Source organism: Babylonia areolata, chromosome 22 (assembly GCF_041734735.1).
Source record: "Babylonia areolata isolate BAREFJ2019XMU chromosome 22, ASM4173473v1, whole genome shotgun sequence".
NCBI lineage: Eukaryota > Metazoa > Mollusca > Gastropoda > Neogastropoda > Buccinidae > Babylonia > Babylonia areolata.
In genome coordinates, this window is record NC_134897.1 from 1,343,819 (window position 1) to 1,366,461 (window position 22,643).

The following is a 22,643-nucleotide window of genomic DNA, read 5'->3' on the forward strand; positions in this document are numbered from 1 at the left end:
TGATGAATGAAGTGACAGAGTGGTGGAAAAGAAAGAGGTGGTGTGATGAATGAAGTGACACAATAGTGGAAAAGAAAGAGGTGGTGTGATGAATGAAGTGACAGAGTAGTGGAAAAGAAAGAGGTGGTGTGATGAATGAAGTGACAGAGTGGTGGAAAAGGAAGAGGTGGTGTGATGAATGAAGTGACACAATAGTGGAAAAGAAAGAGGTGGTGTGATGAATGAAGTGACAGAGTAGTGGAAAAGAAAGAGGTGGTGTGATGAATGAAGTGACAGAGTGGTGGAAAAGGAAGAGGTGGTGTGATGAATAAAGTGACAGAATAGTGGAAAAGGAAGAGGCGGTGTGATGAATGAAGTGACAAAATAGTGGAAAAGAAAGAGGTGGTGTGATGAATGAAGTGACAGACTAGTGGAAAAGAAAGAGGTGGTGTGATGAATGAAGTGACAGAGTGGTGGAAAAGGAAGAGGTGGTGTGATGAATGAAGTGACAGACTGGTGGAAAAGAAAGAGGTGGTGTGATGAATGAAGTGACAAAATAGTGGAAAAGAAAGAGGTGGTGTGATGAATGAAGTGACAGACTGGTGGAAAAGAAAGAGGTGGTGTGATGAATGAAGTGACAAAATAGTGGAAAAGAAAGAGGTGGTGTGATGAATGAAGTGACAAAATAGTGGAAAAGAAAGAGGTGGTGTGATGAATGAAGTGACAAAATAGTGGAAAAGAAAGAGGTGGTGTGATGAATGAAGTGACACAATAGTGGAAAAGAAAGAGGTGGTGTGATGAATGAAGTGACAGAGTAGTGGAAAAGAAAGAGGTGGTGTGATGAATGAAGTGACAGAGTGGTGGAAAAGGAAGAGGTGGTGTGATGAATGAAGTGACAAAATAGTGGAAAAGAAAGAGGTGGTGTGATGAATGAAGTGACAGACTGGTGGAAAAGAAAGAGGTGGTGTGATGAATGAAGTGACAAAATAGTGGAAAAGAAAGAGGTGGTGTGATGAATGAAGTGACATAATAGTGGAAAAGAAAGAGGTGGTGTGATGAATGAAGTGACAAGATAGTGGAAAAGGAAGAGGTGGTGTGATGAATGAAGTGACAAAATAGTGGAAAAGAAAGAGGTGGTGTGATGAATGAAGTGACAAAATAGTGGAAAAGGAAGAGGTGGTGTGATGAATGAAGTGACAAAATAGTGGAAAAGGAAGAGGCGGTGTGATGAATGAAGTGACAAAATAGTGGAAAAGAAAGAGGTGGTGTGATGAATGAAGTGACAAAATAGTGGAAAAGAAAGAGGTGGTGTGATGAATGAAGTGACAGACTGGTGGAAAAGAAAGAGGTGGTGTGATGAATGAAGTGACAAAATAGTGGACAAGAAAGAGGTGGTGTGATGAATAAAGTGACAAAATAGTGGAAAAGAAAGAGGTGGTGTGATGAATGAAGTGACAGAGTAGTGGAAAAGAAAGAGGTGGTGTGATGAATGAAGTGACAAAATAGTGGAAAAGAAAGAGGTGGTGTGATGAATGAAGTGACAAAATAGTGGAAAAGAAAGAGGTGGTGTGATGAATGAAGTGACAAAATAGTGGAAAAGAAAGAGGTGGTGTGATGAATGACGTGACAAAATAGTGGAAACGAAAGAGGTGGTGTGATGAATGAAGTGACAGAGTGGTGGAAAAGAAAGAGGTGGTGTGATGAATAAAGTGACAGAATAGTGGAAAAGAAAGAGGTGGTGTGATGAATAAAGTGACAGAATAGTGGAAAAGAAAGAGGTGGTGTGATGAATAAAGTGACAGAATAGTGGAAAAGAAAGAGGTGGTGTGATGAATGAAGTGACAGAGTGGTGAAAAAGAAAGAGGTGGTGTGATGAATGAAGTGACATAATAGTGGAAAAGAAAGACCCATGAACTGGACTGACTGACAGTGACTTATAACATGTATTATAACAGTGATTCAAAATTCCCTATAACAATGTAAGCATACTCGTTTTAATTAACGAAAACAATATCAAAGGTTGTTACTAAATGGATTTCGATTCAAACAGTCTGAGTTTTTTTTTTTCGAAGTAATGAATAACTATTCAGAACCTCTTCAAGGACAATTATGTGCTTGGTTAAAACTGTTGAGCCACTTTTTGAAAGATAAGTTGTGTTCCTTGACAGTGGACAAGTATATAATGGATATTCACCTCTTTTCCGATAAACACTAGGCCTTGTGTTCCGTAAAAATCTCGATCGGTGGGCATTCAAACGGATTCTAATCGGTCTTGGCTGGGAGAAGCTTTAGAGTTGCTTGCTATATCTGCAGGCTTCGGTGACGGTAACATTGGCCTATGCTTGTGCCGTTCACTGGACACTTTGCTGTACACCGAAAACCCTCCAGTGGATCAAATGGAATGCTGAGGATTGTGCAGGGCGCGATAGTGCGTGTGTGTGAGCTTTTGAGTGTGTGTGTGTGTGTGTGTGTGTGTGCACGTGTGTGTGTGTGTGTGTGTGTGTGTGTTTGTGTGTGTGCACGCGAGTGTGTGTGTGTGTGTGTGTGTGTGTGCACGTGTGTGTGTGTGTGTGTGTGTGTGTGTGTCTGTGTGTGTGTGTGTGTGTGTGTGTGTGTGTGTGCTTGTTTCTTCCCACACTTCGGTTTCATTTTGCATCACTTTTGATGGTTTTTCTGTCTACTCCACCATCTGCACCAGTTCAGTGGCGTCACTCCCTCCCTCTGCATTCATTCAGTACCCCATACACGGCCACACACGGGCTTGTCGGGTGCAGTCCCAGAGTCAGCAGCTAACAGGGAACCATCGATGTCTGGTAGCCAGGAGGCCACACACCAGAGGAGACGCTGCACTGCTGCGGAATCACGTGGATGGTGTCCAGTGATGTGTCTTATGATTTAAGATACAAGATTTAAGTTTATCTTGTATCTTGTGCGAATGACACAAGGTATAGACAAAGAATGACACAAGAACAGACAAAGAAAAAGAAAAAGAAGACAAGCAGAAAAGGAATAAAGGGAGACAAACACGGAAAAGAAGTAAAGGAAAAGCCCGGAAGTCTCAGGCAATGCTCGTTATGGTTTATTCACTGAAGAGAACATCGTTACCGAGCAGGACAGCATCAGTCGTGACGAGTCAGCACACATTAGTGTTTACTATAGACTGGATCCAGGACAGGTAGCTGGAGACACGGGTGTAGGCTGCGGGGAAGCCTTCCCGGCCACAACCTATTCCATAGTTGAGTACGCCCGCTTGGTAGACGACACCTCCACACTCGCAGACCAGAGGTGCTGCCCCGTCCCCCTGCACCCACAGAGATTTTTTCCCTTTCAATGGAAGTTCTTTTTACTTGTGATTGAATGGTTGCAATTAACATAAACACACCATCATACACAGAAGACAATAAGTAATGAGACAGAGAGAAGAAACATGTACTCACATACCAGTAACAAATATAGATTTACATTACTAATTTTCAGTACACGATTTACCAAAGCTAACAGTTCCAAAGTGTCCCCTTTGCAGTTAGTCCATCAGCCAGCAGGTAAATCGGTACCACTCATAGAGCCAAGTGCCATCATATATTTTGGGAATCGTCTATGTCCCTACATGTCAGAAAACCATGATAATGTTATGAACGTGGCAGCTTTCTGCCCGTTATCACGTGATTTCTAACCCCACCCTGACGCGTCGAGAACGCGCACCGTGATCAAGCTCTGTTCTCCCAGAGCCTGAACTGTTGAAGATAGAAAGACAATTATTGAACAGAAAAGATTATAACAGCATGCTAAACAACTTTTGTTCTTATAAGTATATCAAATTATTATTCGTTCATGAAACGTAGTGGCGCTCTGAGGATTTCACGACACATTCACACAAAATTTGTCACGTTGTCTTTTGTCAAAGTTTACTTGTTAGATATAGGAAGACACTTTATGAAGCAAAATGAAGCACAAGGGACTTGTGAACAATTTTTATTCTCATAAAACTATCAAAATGTTGATCATTTCGGAAACGTAACCACTTTTATGAGTGTCACTAAAGATTATGCAACACGACAAAATATTCAGTTCGTGTTCTGCTTTGTCTAAATGATTGCAAAGAAAAAGGTCATTACTGAAGAATAAGATATATAATAGCACGTAAAACAACTTGCGATCTTATAAGCATATCAAAACATTGTTCATCTCATGAAGTATAGTGTTATTTTGAGGATTTCATGATAAATTCACACAAACTGCGACATGTCGTCTTCTGTCAAAGCTAACTGGTCAACTTTTATTCTCATGAAACTATGTTGATTGTTTCTGGAAAATGATGACTCTTGTGAGTGTCACTGAGTGTCATCAAAGATTACACAACACAACAAAATGCTCAGTTCTTCTGCTCTGCCTAAACGTGACCCGACACCACAAACGGAACATTAAGTCACTGGACGTATTGCACCTTTTGATCACATGTTCTTTATAGCGATCAAGTACGTTCAGTGACTTAATGTCTCTTTTGCGGTGTCGGGTCACATTTATTTATTTAACGGGTACAATTAGAAAGGTAACTACTGAAGAATAAGATGCAGAATAGTACGCTAAGTGATGATGATGATGATGATGAAGTGAACTTGTATAGTGCTCCCTCACAAATTCAACTATGCACTTAGTATACGTACATCAAGATAATAGGGCTGTAAGATAATACAAAGATGAAATAGAACACACACACACACACACACACACACAGACACAGACACACACACACACACACACACACACACACACACACACACACACACACAGATACTCCCATCCCTCTCCCACCAAGACTCCGTGCTATTCTGTCTGCTTAACTGTTCCAGATAAAAAAGAATAGGACAAGCACTGCAAGCATTATCATAATTACAAGCGTCATTAAAAACACAGCTTTGCCACATATTTAGCACACAACACGTGTCCACTTGTCACTGGCTTGAACAGACATGACACTGTTCTCTTAGTCTTCACTTGTAATAGGACTAACTTGTCCAACTAAACGTACAGAAAAGAAGAAAATGTCTTTCAGTTTCCAGCTGAGATGCTTGCCTCAGTTTAGTATTCATCAAAGAACAGATTATTGTCAAAGTCATCATCGTCTACAAGCTCTGGCACATCCTCCAGATTATCATCCACAGGCTGGTGGTCCATCTCCTTCAGTTTGCACATGTCGGAACATTTCAGACCACGTTGAATCCACGTACATTCCTAGGCAGGGCACGCCCTTGTGTATTTGCGGGCAAGAAGTTCAATGACTTCTTCAGGCGCGTGCCTGACGTCCATCCAGTCCACAACTAAGACGTCTGTTCCAATTTGGTTTTTCCACCTTCCAACTACTCTGTGCTGGATCTGGAGCACCAGGATCATGAGACAAGCTCCGTCGCCAGTCCTGCCTGGAAGTTGGCTCGCTTTGCCTGTTTCAGAAGGCAGTCCTTACATGCTGGAAGCTGATGAGATTCAATCTCACCATTCCTTGCACGATACATGTGGTATCGTAGATCATTCACATCACTTGGTCCTTGTTTCGAATACCAGATGCATGTGAACCTTTCTAGGTGTTGAAAGAGTTCCCCTGTCAACTCCCAGCTTTCATCCAGTTCAGGGAAGTCTCACTTCACGTCTTCATCTCCTTTCAAGATTTTCAAGGCATTCAGTTTGCCTTTGCCCGCGAAAGCACTCAGTGTCAAAGCCTGTGCACACATGCATCCCGATAAAAGCCTTACATACATCCGGTCCAAGAGAGGCTGCGATCTTGTTGATGTCCAACAGGTGAGTACGGGTACGTGTCCCAGTTTTCTGGAACAAACGTGACCTGATGGTCTCAGCAAAGGCCAGGTTCAGAAGACGTCTCTGACATCAGAGTTGATCACCATACCCTCGAATCCTTCTTCAGAAGCGTGCATAGCATGTAGCAACAGGCGACCATCAGCCTCTTCCTGGAAACACTGCAGCTCAAGAACTTCACAGCATTGGAGTCCAGTCATGCGGAAGCAAACATCATCACAAATGACAATTGACGTACAGAACTTTCTTCATCCGTGCAAGCTTCTGTTTGTACTTCTCTCCTTGCCACTCACTGGCGAAAGATTTGATCAAGCTGGTTTTGTTTGCATCTTGCGCCAAGAACCTTCACCACTGTTTGATCATCTGTCCTGGTGTCACGTCTTGTACCTTCAGGCCGAATTCTGCATCCCTGTTGGTTCTCTCAGCGTATTTGATGGACTTTTCTCGGTACGTCTCAAACACGATGTCAGCCCTTCTGCTAAATGAAGCCTCCTTCATGGCCATGGCAAAGATCTGTTCTGCGATGTCATCAAAGGTGGTCTGCTGGGCATCAGGGGTCAAGCGTTGTACAAGGGCCATGCCATCGATGATCGTTGCTGAATGGGCAGGCACAGCGTCAGCCAGTGGGATGTTTTTCTTGATGCTTGTCGCCAGTGCTGCCTTGTTTGTTTTTCGCATACTGCCATCAGGGGTGGCCAGAGACCATGGAAGGGGCCCAAGTGGATGGCACAGCATGTCTTACATGTTGATATCACGGTGCTGCCTCATCACGATCATGCCACCAAGTGCTCTGTCAGCTTTCAATATAACAGAACGACCATCCATACATTTGGTTTGTTTCTTTTTAGTAGCTGTTGCAAATGTTTTGATCAGACATTTTTTTTCACTGGGGCATGAAACTTCTTTGTGGGTGGATTTGATTATTGTCTCTCGGTCTTGAAAGTTGCGTAGGCATGTTCTCCTTTTGCGTGTGCCTCTCTACTGTCTTCATCAACATCTTTTGGGGCAGTAGCGCCAGTGGAGATGCTGATGAGGTCCACATTGGCTTCAAAGGGATTGACCCAGCTTGTACGCGTCTCAACAACAGCACTGACAGCTTCTTCATCTTTCTTGATTCCAGATTTCTGAAGTTCAGGATGCTCAAATCCATGCTTGCTCAAGTGAACCATGTTTCTCAGCACTGTCAAGAATTCACTTGTATTCTGTGGTGAGGTAGTATCGGCTCACTGCTCCAGCCTTTAAACTGAATTGGGCTGTGCCTCCTACAGTCTGTGTGTCCTTGTTCACCGCCACTTCAGTGGTCTGGTCCACAGGAATGCGTCCAAATGGGTTTCCTGCTGCACGCTGCACAGAGAAGTTGCCCTTCTGAAACTCTTCATAGATCTCCGGATGGTCTGTTGCTAAGTTGGTCATTTCAGCATAGAACACAGGAAGAAATCGTGTTCAGTTCAGTTTATCGCACGAGAAGCACCACGGGATCATGGAACGAACTGCGTGTAGATGCAAGTCCCAGTTTCCTTCCCGAGATGATCGCAGATGGCCCAGCAAAATATCCTGAACCATGTCAACATAAGTCATCCAAAATGCTGACAGATGCCCGTTGTCATGACGCAGAGGTTGAAGATATTCACCCCAAAGGTCAGGTATCTGTCCAGATATGTTATGGGTTGTCCAGCAAAGTTTGGATTGTCACTTGTCCAATGTCTTCGTAGAAGTCACCGATCAGAGTTTCAAGCTCTTGGACAACTGGCAACATGTCTGCATGCCTGTCCGTGATCCATGGTATGAATCCCTGCCACATCATCCTCATGAGAGCTTCAAGAACGCACTTGTGTGTCCTGACAGCTTTTTTGTACTTCTTCCCTTCAAGTACCTTTGCCACAAAGGCCTTGCGCTTCGTATTGCTTCTAAATAGGTATTCCGATTATCTTACTATTTAGCCTTTACAAAAGACGAAGTGCCGCATTTTGTGTGAATTTTGTCATGAAATCCTCAAAACGGCACTACATTTCATGAACGAAATGATATTTTCATAAATGTATAAGAACAAAAGTTGTTTTGCGTGCTATTCTGCATCTTCTTTAGTAAGTACATTTTTCCCCAACCATTTTGTCAGAGCAGAACACAAACTGAGTATTTTGTTGTGTTGTGTAATATTTGATGATACTCACAGAAGTGATTACTTTTTCCAAAACGATCGACATTTTGATAGTTTTATGAGAATAAAAATTGTTCTCAAGTCCCTTGTGCTTCATTTTGCTTCATAAAGTGTCTTCCTATATCTAACAAGTTAGCTTTGACAAAAGACGACATGCAGAATTTTGTGTGAATGTGTCGTGAAGTCCTCAAAACACCACTACATTCCACGAACAAATAATAATTTGATATACTTATAAGAAAACCAAAAGCTGTTTAACATGTTATTATACATCTTTTTTGTTCAATAATTGTCTTTCTATCTTCAATAGTTTAGGCTCTGGGAGAACAGAGCTTGATCACGGTGCGCGTTCTCGACGCGTTAGGGTGGGGTTAGAAATCACGTGATAACAGGCAGAAAGCTGCCACGTTCACAACATTATCATGACACAGACGATTCCAAGAATATATGATAACACTCGCCACTATGAGTGGTACCGACCCCCTTGACTTGAGGGGCTGGCTGAAGGACTAAACAATGATGAAACCACCGAAGCACAATGAAATCTCCATTCAGAAGAGTCCCTCCCGTCCCTCTCTTTAAGTAGTCTTCTTCTTTTTTGTTCGTGGGCTGCGACATTCACTCTTTCATACGTGTGGAGTTTTACGAGTATGGCCGTTTTTACACCCGCCATGAAGGCAGCCATTCTCCATTTTCGTGCCACTTATAACCCACTGAACGCTGACATGGATTACATGATATTTAACGTGCGTATTTTCATTTTCTGCGTGTGTATACACACGAACGGAGTCCAGGGACTGGCAGGTCTGTACATCTGTTAACCTCGGAGCTAGGAAAAATGTCCGCCCTTTACCCAGAGGGCGTAGCAACCTGGATTTGAACCCGGCACCCTCAGATAGAAAATCAAATGCTGTAACCACTTGGCTGAAATAACAAGGATTATTTTTCACAACTATCGCCGTTTAACGATCTATGGTAAGTATAAAAGTGACAGCAGCAGCACTGAACACAGTTTTAATTACTACCCCAGGAGCAACGCAACACGGTTTTCACTACTGTCTCTCTCAAGAGAAACACAGCAAAACGTATTAGACAAAAGTGATGAATAATTAACAGATAGGCCTATTGTTGAATGTTAATGTAAAACAAACGAACAAAACGAAAAAGCAGAGCCTGCACCTCCAAGCTTCAGAACAGAACGGCTGTAAGTCTCCCGAATTTAGCCGTATTTCCGAATCATTAACAGTTTATTTCGTTGATGTTCCGTCCGGATTCCGAAAACTGCTCTTACCCCTCGCAACTTCCCGATTGGTAACAATACGCCATGACCTCGTTTTTCTTGTTCACAATTAAAAGCAGAGAAATACACATTCTGGACGGAACACATACAGTGACACTAACTACATTACTGACGTGTTTACTTCATACGAATATTCTAAAGTGGACACTGAATGAACATAAAAGAATTTGAATCGACCGTTTCACTGCCTCATCTACACGGCACTGGTCAGTGCAGATCTTGACAAAGCATGTTGCAAAGCCTGACGCGATGGCAACGTCTCCTTTACTGACGAATTAAAAGAATCTCTGACATAATCATCGACGTGTTTACTGCATATGAATGTTTTAAAGTGGCTACTGAATTAACTAGAATGAACAGGGGAAAAAAAAATGGAAACGAAGGTGTCAGTAGTTCTCAGTGAGTGGAAAGACAAAGCTTGTCAATCACAGGTCTCTGCAGATCTATAAAAACGGACATATAATTTTAGTGCGGTTTTTTTTTTTTTTTTTTTTTTTTTTTTTTTCTACGCAATGGGAACGACTCGTTTACCTCGGACTTGAAAGAAAATGTTTAAATGCCTGAGATATTCCAAAATAACATGATTTAAACTTCAACAGGACTTCGTTTGTTCTTCTCGAGTTGTTCTTTCTTCATAAAAAATCGTCAGTATCTTAAAGCTTTCCTTTCTTTCTTATGGTGTTCTATCATTTGCCATCAGTTTTAACATCTGTTTGATCACAAAAATACCCTTTTCGAGAGAACACAGACGCTTTCTTATTTCTTTTTTTCAGCTTGGGATGCCCATCTTGCTTTCAATTCTAAGAGTCTTCATTCTGTTTTGTTCCCCTAAATCCAGTAGGATGTGTCTTCTTCTCATTCTCCCTCCACACCTGCACACCAACACACACAGACATACACAAGCATTAACGCGTGCACATACCCACAACCACACACACACACATCCACACACACACATCCACACTCACAAACACACACGCGCGCGCGCGCGCGCACGCATGCACACACACACACACACACACACACACACACACACACACACACACACACACAGAATACCTACATTACATGGCGACTTTCCTGCCTCCCCAGCGCAGATCAGTTTGTCATTGTAGTCAGTGTATGGACTGTAGACATCCGAGCAAACGCTCTGAGGCACCACAGGTAAGTCAACTTTGTGGGGAACATCGGTGACTTGTCCACCTGTACACAGCCAATAAGTGTTATAATAATGAACCTTGAGAAATGTCATCATCATCCGATTTCTATCGTGCCTTTCCCTACAAAGCATGCTCATCTGCGCCGTAGAATGCACACATAAAACGTGCATTTAAAGACTGAAGTGAAAAACGAACCGCCATGACCGTGCCCTGATATCCAACCAAACACGACAGTATGTTCACACACACACACACACACACACACACACACACATACACACACACACCGACCTCCACACACATGACACTCATCATATATATCACACATCACAATACCTAAATAGTGCGCATTTCATATCCGATAATTAACACTCATATCAAGTTACTTAAAGGATATCACAAAGACATTACACCCTGTATCAGTGCTTGTGCTCCCACTGTCGCCTTGCTTGGCTGGCTGGCTGGCTGGCTGGCTGGCTGGCTGCTAGTAGTTTTAACGTTTGTCTGCCAGTCTGTTTGCCACTGCTCGTTATGTCACGCATCTTCTGTGTCAGATACACTGACTTTATTTAGAGTCCTCTATTCACTATAAACTACGACACTTGCCTTCCGACATTCTGACCAGTCTCTTCCAATGTATCTCTCCTCTTAACAGGAAATGTATGAGCTTTGCAGAACCCTACGATCCATTTCTGAAAAGCTGCTTTTAGTTCCAAGAATTAATTCAAAAGGCGCAAGTAAAAGGTGTGTTTGGGTTCAAGTGCCCCATGTTTGGAATTCATTGCCATTGTCCCTCAGAAATGCTCCCGATCTTTCACACTTTTGGTCGCAGTTCTAACGTCAGCAATCCACAGGCAACTATCAATTTTAGATTGTGGGCCACAGACGACTTCATCTGTCGCAGTCCTAATGTCAGCAGTTCACTGGGAACTATCAATTTTAGATTGTGGGCCACAGACGGCTTCATGTGTCGCAGTCCTAACGTCAGCAGTCCACAGGAAACTATCAATTTTAGATTGTGGGCCACAGACGGCTTCATCTGTCGCAGTTCTAACGTCAGCAGTTCACAGGAAACTGTCAATTTTAGATTGTGTGCCACAGACGGCTTCATCTGTCGCAGTCCTAACGTCAGCAGTCCACAGGAAACCATCAGCTTTAGATTGTCTATGAGCACATACTCGAGGAGACCCTGCACTGCTGCTGAGTCACTTCGTAGTGCCTGTTCTGATTTAACGTACTTATGACACCACTTCTAAGCCCCATACTGACGACAATAATAGATTATTGCGGAGCCAGACTGACTGAGCGACCCCCCACCCCCTTCCAGAGTGGAGACCGCCACCACATCCCTCCAGCGACATCCCCCCCACCCGCACCCCCCCATGACTCTGCCGACACAGAGGACCTTGACAGGACTTTACCCAAGCAAAGAAGTGGAGGGTGATCAACACTGAGGTCACCGCGAGATCAGGTCATGAAAGGCCACCTAATTTGGGACATTTTATTTTTGATTTATGATGAAGGAGGAGGATGGTAATGATGACAATGCTGATATACAGATCCATTACATTAGGGACTATCTGACAAGGTTGCACACAGCGCGACCTTTCACAATATCCCGGCGTTAACCAGGCCCGAGAGATAAATACAATTGCAGTGCTGATCGGAAATGTAAGCAACATACCCAAAGACACATTCGGGAAGTGGATGAAATTCGACTGTAAAACCCATAAAACACTGTCCCAGTCTTCTCATTTAAACCCATAAAACACTGCCCCAGTCTTCCCATTTAAACCCATAAAACACTGCCCCAGTCTTCCCATTTAAACCCATAAAACACTGCCCCGGTCTTCCCATTTAAACCCATAAAACACTGCCCCAGTCTTCCCATTTAAACCCATAAAACACTGCCCCGGTCTTCCCATTTAAACCCATAAAACACTGCCCCGGTCTTCCCATTTAAACCCATAAAACACTGCCCCGGTCTTCCCATTTAAACCCATAAAACACTGCCCCGGTCTTCCCATTTAAACCCATAAAACACTGCCCCGGTCTTCCCATTTAAACCCATAAAACACTCAACTCTGGGTGAAAGCCGGCCGTGGGCCGTAAAACCCACCTCCGTGTGCCCTACAGGTAACACGTCCGCCTAGGAAGCAAGAGATTCTGAGCGACACTGGTTCGAGTCCCGGCACAGTCTCCAGTGTTTTCTCCTCCTCTGCTAGACCTTCAGTGGTGGTCTGGACGCTAGTCATTCGGATGAGATGATAAACCGCGGTCCCGTGTGCAGCATGCATTTAACGCGCGTAAAAGAACCCACGGCAACAAAAAGGTTGTCCCTGGCAAAATTATGCAGAAAAATCCACTTCGATAGGCAAACAAATTAAGAAAAAAAAAACTGCATGCAGGGAAAAAAAATGCAAAAAATTGGGGGGCGCTCTCAATGTAGCGACGCGCTCTCCCTTGGGAGAGCAGTCCGAATTTCAAACAGGGAAATCTGTTGTGACAAAAATTAGTAATACAATACAATACGGTACAATACAATACAGTGCAGTGCAGTACAATACCATACAGTACAATACAGTACAATGCAGTACAATACAGTACAATGCAGTACAATACAGTACAATGCAGTACAATACAATACAGTACAATACAGTACAATGCAGTACAATACAATACAGTACAATACAGTACAATGCAGTACAATGCAGTACAATACAGTACAATACAATACAGTACAATGCAGTACAATACAATACAGTACAATACAGTACAATGCAGTACAATACAGTACAATGCAGTACAATACAATACAGTACAATGCAGTACAATACAGTACAATGCAGTACAATACAGTACAATACAATACAGTACAATGCAGTACAATACAATACAGTACAATACAGTACAATACAGTACAATGCAGTACAATGCAGTACAATACAATACAGTGGTGGTGTGTCCATCGAGATCGATGACCATCGTTGTCATCCAACTGGGGGATGGGGGGAGGGTGGTGGTGGGGTGGGGGGGAGGATGCTCATGAATCTATCTGTGAATGCGCAGATGGCTGAATAGTCCACTCTGCGCACGAAATGTTCGCTGACAGTTGGGGCAGACAAAGACAGGCATATCATTGTCAGGGAGCTTGTTTGCCCGTGACTTTCTGGCCTGCCTCTTCTGAACAGCTGCAGCAGTCCTGTTGGCCTCACACAACTTGGCGCCTTTGTGCACAGCAGCGCGCCATTTGTCCCGGTCCACTGCAGATTCCTCCCAGGAGTCAGGGTTGATATCAAACGCTTTAAGAGAGACTTTCAGAGTATCTCTGAAGCGCTTCTTCTGACCTCCGTGTGATCTCTTCCCTTGTTGCAGCTCGCCATAGAAGAGCCTTTTGGGCAACCGATGGTCTGGCATGCGCGCCACGTGTCCAGTCCAGCGAAGCTGGGACTGCATCAGGATGGTGAAGATGCTGGGAAGGGTGGCTTTTGCGAGGAGCTCTGTGTCTGGGGTCCTGTCTTGCCACTTGATGTTCAGTAGCTTCCTGAGGCATGTTGTGTGGAAGTGGTTCAGCTTCTTGGCATGTCGTTGGTACACTGTCCAAGTTTCGCAGGCATACAGTAGTGTGGGGAGAACTACTGCTCTGTAGACCTTTAGCTTGGTCTCAAGACTAATGCCTCTTCTGTTCCAGACATTTGCACTGAGTCTGCCAAAAGTTGCGCTTGCTCTTGCAATCCTGACGTTCACTTCATCATCGATGGTCGCATTTCGTGACAGTGTGCTGCCAAGGTATGTGAACCGCTCCACCGCACTGAGTCTCTGACCGTTGACTGTGATGTTGGGCTCAACGTAGGGTTTCCCTGGGGCTGGCTGATGGAGAACTTCAGTTTTCCTCGTGCTAATGGTAAGGCCGAAGTTCCTGCTGGCAGTGGCAAACTTGTCGACGCTGAGTTGCATGTCAGCTTCAGATCCAGCGTTGAGGGCACAATCATCAGCAAACAAAAAGTCTCTGATGATGTCTGTCATGACCTTCGTTTTTGCTTGAAGCCTTCTGAGGTTAAACAACTTGCCATCTGTTCGGTACTTTAGGCCGATTCCAACATCGCCATCTCTGAAGGCATCAGTAAGCATTGCAGAGAACATGAGGCTGAACAGCGTTGGAGCCAGGACGCAGCCTTGCTTGACACCATTTGTGACAGCAAAAGGAGCAGATGTTTCGCCATTGTCCTGGACTCGAGCCTGCATGCCTTCATGGAATTGGCTGACCAAGGAAATAAATTTCCGAGGGCATCCGTACTTGGCCATGATCTTCCACAGTCCCTCTCTACTTACGGTGTCGAAGGCCTTAGTGAGGTCGACATAGGTGGAGAACAGATCAGCATTTTGCTCCTGACATTTCTCTTGCAGCTGCCTTGCAGCAAACACCATGTCGGTGGTTCCGCGCTCTTTCCGGAATCCACACTGGCTCTCAGGCAAATGACCTTGGTCAAGGTGTGCTGTGAGGCGGTTTAGTAGGATCCTGGCAAGTATCTTGCCTGCGATGGAGAGCAAGGAAATGCCCCGATGGTTATCACAGGCTTGCCGGTTCCCCTTTGGCTTGTACAAGTGAATGATAGATGCATCTTTGAAATCCTGGGGGATCGTCTCTTCTTTCCACATGAGTGAGTACAGCTGATGGAGCTTCTCAGTCAGCACAGTGCCTCCATCCTTGTAGACCTCTGCTGGTATGGAGTCTGAGCCAGGTGCTTTGCCACTGGATAGCAGACGGATTGCTTTCTGGGTCTCAAGAAGTGTTGGCGGATCGTCCAGTGCTTCATTGATGGGGACTTGTGGGAGACGGTCTATGGCTTCATCATTTATGAAGGAAGGGCGATTTAAGACACTGCTGAAGTGCTCCGCCCAGCGTTCGAGAATTTTCTCCTTCTCGGTGATCAAGGTATTCCCATCTGCACTGAGGAGGGGGGACGATCCTGAGGATGTGGGGCCGTAGACTTCTTTTAAGGCACCATAGAACCTCTTCATATCGTGCCTGTCAGCATATCCCTGGATCTCATCAGCTATGTCACTCAGCCACTTATTCTGTACCTGGCGTAACTTTTGCTGAACAGTCCTGCGGATGGCCTCATACGCATCATTTTTTGATGTGGACTTTGGGTTGCTCAGGTAGGCTTGATGCAGACGGCGTTTCTCATCCAGAAGCTGCTTGATTTCATCACAGTTTTCATCAAACCAGTCTTTGTGTTTTCTGGTCATGGGTCCCAGGGTCTCTGAAGCTGTACTATAGATCAGCTCACACAGGGTCCTCCAGTCAGACTCCACATTCTGGTTGTCCAGAGAGGCGGATTCCAGACGATCTTCCAGCAGCTCCACAAAGGATTGTTTGATGGTGATGTTATTCAGCTTAGCGATGTTGAGCCGTTTTGAAGCCTTCTGGCCTTGGGGGCGTCTCTTGGGCTGGATTCGAATATTCAGCTTCGAGATTACAAGGCGATGGTCTGTCCAACACTCGGCGCCGCACATGGTCTTTGTTACACGTACATCTTGCCTATCCCTTTTCCTGACGATGACATAATCGATGAGATGCCAATGCTTTGAGCGTGGGTGCATCCATGACGTCCTGTTACGGGTAGGGAGGCAGAAAACTGTGTTGGTTATCAGCAGTTCGTGCTCTGCACAAGTCTGAAGCAGAAGCAATCCATTTGGGTTGCAGTGGCCCACACCGTGCTTTCCAATCACTCCATCCCAGGAGATGTAGTCAGAGCCAACTCTAGCATTGAAGTCCCCAAGAATGATGAGCTTGTCTGCTTTAGGGATAGCAGCAATGACAGAGTGAAGGTCCTCGTAGAACTTCGCCTTCACTTCATCCGGGTTGGTCATGGTTGGGGCGTAGGCACTGACAATGGTGAGGTGCTTCTGGCCAGATGCCAGTGGGAGTTTCATGGTCATAAGCCTATCGTTGATTCCCTTTGGGATTCCAGCTAGCTTGCTGACAAGTGCTGTTTTTACTGCAAAACCAACGCCAGCCTCACGTCGCTCTTCGCTTCCTCGTCCACTCCAGAAGAAGGTGTAACCAGATCCCCGTTCACAGAGCTCGCCTTCGCCTGCAAGCCGAGTCTCACTCAAGGCTGCGATGTCAATGTTGTATCTGGCGAGTTCGGATGCAACTAGTGCCGTTCTCCTTTGGGGTCTGTCCGCGTTATCTCTGTCCAGGAGAGTCCTTATGTTCCAAGCACCAATGGTGAGAGGAACGATCCTTGTTTTTTTCTTTTCTTTCTTTTTGTTTCGACCGCTGATGTAGGGTCCCCGCCAGCCGCGGTATGCTGGCCAGGGCGATATGGAGCAGGCAATTTTTAGGGCACCTTTTCTAGCCCCTTCCTCATGCCAGGGAGGTGAGCAGTGCATTCCTAAAGAGGGCTGCTCAGACGCTCAGACGGCTGCCGAGCTCCATCGCTGCTCCTGTCGACGAAGAACGACCCTATGGCCTGAGCCGCCTGCGTGCAGGTCTGCGGCTGCGACTGCCAGTGTACCCACACCTGTCGTTTCGTCGCTCACCTGTCGCCACAGGACTTGAGGGTGATGAAATGATGAAGGATGCCTTTTGGATGACTGATGACTTGCGCGATGAGTTTGTTTAAAGTGAAGAGGAGTTGCGCAACGTCGACCTCACTCTCTCGTCCGGGTCCACCAATTTCCAGTGGCAAGACTAAGTCGAGACGACTGGAGCATGAGCACGGATGCAGTGGATGACCAAGATATCCTTTTGGTGTCTCATCTTGCTCTCTGCACTCCACAGTGCGTTGCTGTAACCGCCTTCCTCTCCGTTGAACCGATAGGTTTCTTCCGCAGATTCTGCCGGATCCAGACTTCACATGCATGGGTAGACACACCCCGGGGGCCAACTGCGTGTGGCATGCACACAGCACAGTGGAGCTAGATGGCCGGCGGTGGCTCTCCTGAGCCGACGCCCTTTTATGGATCTCCATAAGGGTGTCTAGCCACCCGCCTCACCAGTCCCGGAAGGGAGCAGTGGGAGTGCCGGTTTAGTCGCCGGCAACCCGACCCTGAACAGGTTGTACTGGATTACAGGTTACCAGTAGCAGATCTAATGACCTGACCTGACACAATACAGTACAATACAGTACAATGCAGTACAATACAATACAGTACAATACAGTACAGTACAGTACAGTACAGTACAATACAGTACAATACAATACAGTACAATACAGTACAGTGGAACTTGCATCCTCAAGACCAAGACGCTAAGCACTTCACCACGGCGGCTGGTGTTATTCAATCAAATGAATGGTGAAAAGGGCTTTGAGCAGCATTAGTACTGAATATCGCGCCATAGAAAAGTTATATATCATTATTATTGTGATTACCATCGTTACTATTATTACTACTATCATTTGTCTGTCTGTCTGTCCACACACACACCTCCTACCAATTCGAGCGTACCAGACTATGTAAAGGAAATAAATGACTACAAAAACATGTCACACTGTCTAACTTTGGGAGTAATTTCAATTTACCACATTTTGAAGTGTGATAATCAGTTTTCTTTCCGATAATATCAGACATCTGATTGTTTGGGACGTGGGTGTAACAAAAAAAAACCAAAAAACATATAAATAAAACAAAAAAATCTCTCTCTCTCTCTCTCTCTCTCTCTCTCTCTCTCTCTCTCTCCCCTCTCTCTCTCTCTCTCCATGAACACATCACCTTCAGCAGAATACCCCCATCCAGCCACAGAGCACGTGGAATTGACCTCAGGACAGTTGTCGTTGGCGTTCAGGTTGGCGGGACTGACTGCAGAACTCGTCAGATCCAGAGGAGACAAAAGCCTCGCCACCGCAATGTTATTCAGTACCTTGACAGCTGTTCAAACACATCCATGACGTCACTGTGTTGTTTTTAACACGATACAATCAACACACATCAACACAACACGCTGCAACGTAGCGCTACACACCCCAGCACAGTGCGACAGATTCTGTCTTGACATGCCCCCTACATCACTGTGAGAGTGGGGGGTTCAAATTGTCCGTCTGTTTAGCATGTGACATGGTGCACGTCCATATGTCTTGAAAGATCCAGTTGACATGCGACACTGTGAACTGTGGCTCCTCCATTCCAGACATTTAGGATACATCCATTACTTTAATCAAGGAGCTGTGGCAATTATGTGACCATGCATTTGTTTGGGGTTTTTTTTGGCGGGGGGCGGGGGGGGGGGGGGGGGTTGTTGTTGTTTTTTGTTTTGGTTGTTTTTTTTTAACACAACGTGCTATCAACTGTCTGTAAATGACGGACATTGAACGATGAGAGGAAATGTCAACAGATACACCTTGCATTTAAAAAAAAAAAAATCAAAGTCATGAGGAGTGCTGAACTGAACCAGGTGCTGTCAATATTTCCCTGTGTTTGTTTGTTTTTGTTTGTTTTGTTTTTTGTTGTTGTCCCTGTAAGGGAAGGGACAGGAGCGGATCAAGCTCAGAAGATGGTCCATGGTTGTTCCATGTACAACTGAAATAAACTGCAGTGCACACATCGCACTACAAAGCACGAAACATATAATGTGGTGTACAGCTGCACAGAACCAAAGTAATGCAATACAACACATACAGCAGACAACACACACAAGTCATTCTGTCAGAACAGAGACACTGACCATCGTAAGCAGGATGTTTGAAGACTCTCCACACATGCCGGAATTGCTGGCTGGCCTCATCCAACCCCTTGTTGTGCTCACCCGCCATGATGGCATACGTGTAGGAAGCATACCTGTACAGAACGCACCGTCAGCACTGCAGGGTGGACACCGCCCAGGGCACCAGTCATAGTGCCTACCGCCCAGCCCCTCATGTTCAATGTGATCATTGCAATGGTTTTATCATGTTGCTTCCTCACACGTTTCTCCCCCCGGATTGTTTACATGCCGCTGGTCGTCAAGGAAGTGACGTGGGAACGTCCTTGACTTCATAACTTTAGTATCGGGGCCCTTTTAGGGATGATTATTCAATTATTCTACGGGTTTGATGTTTCTGTGTGCTGTTATGTGGCAACAATTCACGTGTGTGTGTGTGTGTGTGTGTGTGTGTGTGCACCAATAAACTTGAGTGTGTCCATGTGCAGATGTGTGAATGCGAAGGTCCACTGAGTTCTGCAGGTGGTCATATTGTCAAGCACTATATTGGGTTGCTACATTGGGCTGTGTCAAGCATCTTATTGGGCTGTCAAGCACTATATTGGGCTGTGTCAAGCATTTTATTGGGCTGTCAAGCACTATATTGGGCTGTGTCAAGCATCTTATTGGGCTGTCAAGCACTATACTGGGCTGTGTCAAGCATTTTATTGGGCGGTCAAGGACTATATTGGGCTGTGTCAAGCATTTCATTGGGTTTTAAGGCCAGACTTGAAAGAGGTGAGTGTGGAGACTTGGGCTGTCAAGCACTATATTAGGCTGTGTCAAGCACTATATTGCACTGTGTCGAGTACAATGTTGGGCTGTGTCAAGCACTATATTGGGCTGTGTCAAGCACTATATTGGGCTATGTCGAGCACTATGTTACGCTGAGTCAAGCACTATATTAGGCTGTGTCAAACACTATATTAGGCTGTGTCAAACACTATATTAGGCTGTGTCAAGCACTATATTGCACTGTGTTAAGCACTATATTGCACTGTGTCAAGCATTATTTTGGACTGAGTCAAGGCCTATATTGCACTGTGTAAAGCACTTTTTGGGCTGAGTCAAGGACTGTATTGGGCTGTGTCAAGCACTATATTGCACTGTGTCAAGCACTATTTTGGGCTGAGTCAAGGACTGTATTGGGCTGTGTCAAGGACTAAATTGCACTGTGTCAAGCACTATTTTGGACTGAGTCAAGCACTATATAGCACTGTGTCAAGCACTATTTTGGACTGAGTCAAGCACTATATTGCACTGTGTCAAGTACTATTTTGGACTGAGTCAAGCACTACATAATGTATTGTCATTGGGGGGGGGGGGGGGTATGATGCTGTCGTCATCCATTGTGACGTCAACGACATAAAATCCAAAGATGCTACAGAAGTCTGTAATTTCTTTATCTTAACATTGAAAGACACCGGAAAGAAAAATCCAACAAAGTTTATGGTCAGTTCACCAACCACTGTTAAAAATTCAAAACACAATGGTGGCTTCGGAACTGTTCAACGAAAAAAAAAAAAATCATTTATAAGGAACGACATTCTCAAGACCAAAGCCCTCAGAGACGCTGTCCACCCCAACGGCAGAGGAACCAGCATCCTCGCAGGAAACATCGGGCGACATGTTCGAGATCTTCTCTGGGAAACACCGAAGAAGTCAGTACGCAGAGCCATGTTCCACCATCACCACAACCCCGCCCCCTTTCATCACGGCTGGTCTAGTCCTTACTGTTGAGCTTCGCGTTCTCACACAGAAACGCGGGACAGGTAGATATGACACGGATCAACGGTTTATTGCTTTCAATGTATAGGCGCCATGCAAACAGGAAAAAGGGGAAAGCAAGGAGCGCAACTCACAAAGAATAAAGGAAACTTAATCAGATCTATCAACATCAACACTTACGACGCACTGATGGACTGGCCAGCATTCTGTTGACATTTGGGTCAACTTTTGCCTGGCACTGATTAACGTTTTTGTGCTGAGCGATATTCTTGTTTTGCTGAGTGACCTTTCTTCCCGCCGTTTACAGGTGCAGTTTTCGTTGACGATATTTAGCCTATTGTTTTTGTTTCCCCGTTTCCATTCATTTAGGGTGGTTGTTGTTGTTTTTTTCTAACCACCGTACAGCAACATTCACGCTTATGTAAGCTTAATTATTCAGTAGCTCTACTTGTTCGCTTCAGTCTCCATTTGTGATTGTCATTCTCTTTGTCCAACTTCAGTCTTAACGCAGAGATAATGGCGTGCAATCTTAAAACAAAAACCGTTCAAACTCATGGGATCATAGTAACTAAGATGCCAAAACAAACGAAAATACAAAGGGTGAAACTATTTCAATGGAATTGTAGATCTCTAGCAACAAATCTACCGTACTTTAAACGTCATCTTGCCTCTCAACAGTATGAAGTCTTGAACTCATTTCTGAGCACGTAACCATGACTGACAGTGAAGACATGTTATTTTCTCCCCTTTTTCAATAAAGTGCACAATATTCACACCAGCTTGGACCAAACGCCTTTCCAACCTGTTCATCCTGATCCTTAGTTCAATGGCAATCCTCTCCATTTCATCAATCCCTTGACTGAAACAGAAGTCCATGAAATCCTGAAAGAACTGACAATAAAATCCTGTGTGTTCGATCCTGTCTCTTCCCAGTGTGTCTCACAGCTTCTCCCCACAATCACCAATACTGTCAACTCATCCCTTCTCACTGGAACTTTCCTATCCACTTTCAAACCTGCAATCGTGTCGGCCTCTTCTGAAGAAACCCAACCTTGACTCAAACATTTTGAAAAAAACTATCGACCAGTTTCTAACATCCCTTTCCTGTCCAAACTCCCTGAAAAAGCTGTCCTGAAGCAGCCCCACAACACCTTTGTTTCACCAACGTGTGTGTGTGTGCGTGTGCGTGTGCGTGTGTGTGTGATGACAATACCAAAATACCACAGGGACATGAGAAAACCCACCAAAACACCACTGGGATACCACTGGGGACATGGGATAGTCCATCAAAATACTACATGGGACAAGGGAAAGCCCACCAAAACACCACTGGAATACCACTGGGGACATGGGATAGCCCATCAAAATACTACATGGGACAAGGGAAAGCCCACCAAAACACTACTGGGATACCACTGAGGACATGGGATAGCCATGAAAATTCCACCTGGGACATGGGACAGCCCATCAAAATATCACTTGGGACATGGGACAGCCCATCAAAATGTCACTTGGGACATGGGACAGCCCATCAAAATGTCACTTGGGACATGGGACAGCCCATCAAAATATCACTTGGGACATGGGACAGCCCATCAAAATATCACTTGGGACATGGGACAGCCCATCAAAATGTCACTTGGGACATGGGACAGCCCATCAAAATATCACTTGGGACATGGGACAGCCCATCAAAATATCACTTGGGACATGGGACAGCCCATCAAAATGTCACTTGGGACATGGGACAGCCCATCAAAATGTCACTTGGGACATGGGACAGCCCATCAAAAGACCACCAGACACCAGATGGTTTTCATG

The 22,643-nt window shown here is 45.0% G+C and overlaps 1 protein-coding gene across 1 annotated transcript in view; it reads right to left on the reverse strand.

The window, feature by feature from the left end:
- Positions 1-3,051: 3,051 nt before the first annotated feature.
- The window catches only part of LOC143297408 (elastase-1-like), a 28,183-nt gene continuing 8,591 nt past the window's right edge, over positions 3,052-22,643 (reverse strand). The window contains exons 5-8 of the mRNA XM_076609745.1: positions 19,080-19,192; positions 18,131-18,286; positions 10,309-10,448; positions 3,052-3,280 (exon numbers count right to left, since the gene is read on the reverse strand). Coding sequence (XP_076465860.1) covers positions 3,113-3,280; positions 10,309-10,448; positions 18,131-18,286; positions 19,080-19,192 — 577 coding nt within the window. The 3' untranslated portion in view covers positions 3,052-3,112. The remainder of the gene's footprint in view (positions 3,281-10,308; positions 10,449-18,130; positions 18,287-19,079; positions 19,193-22,643) is intronic.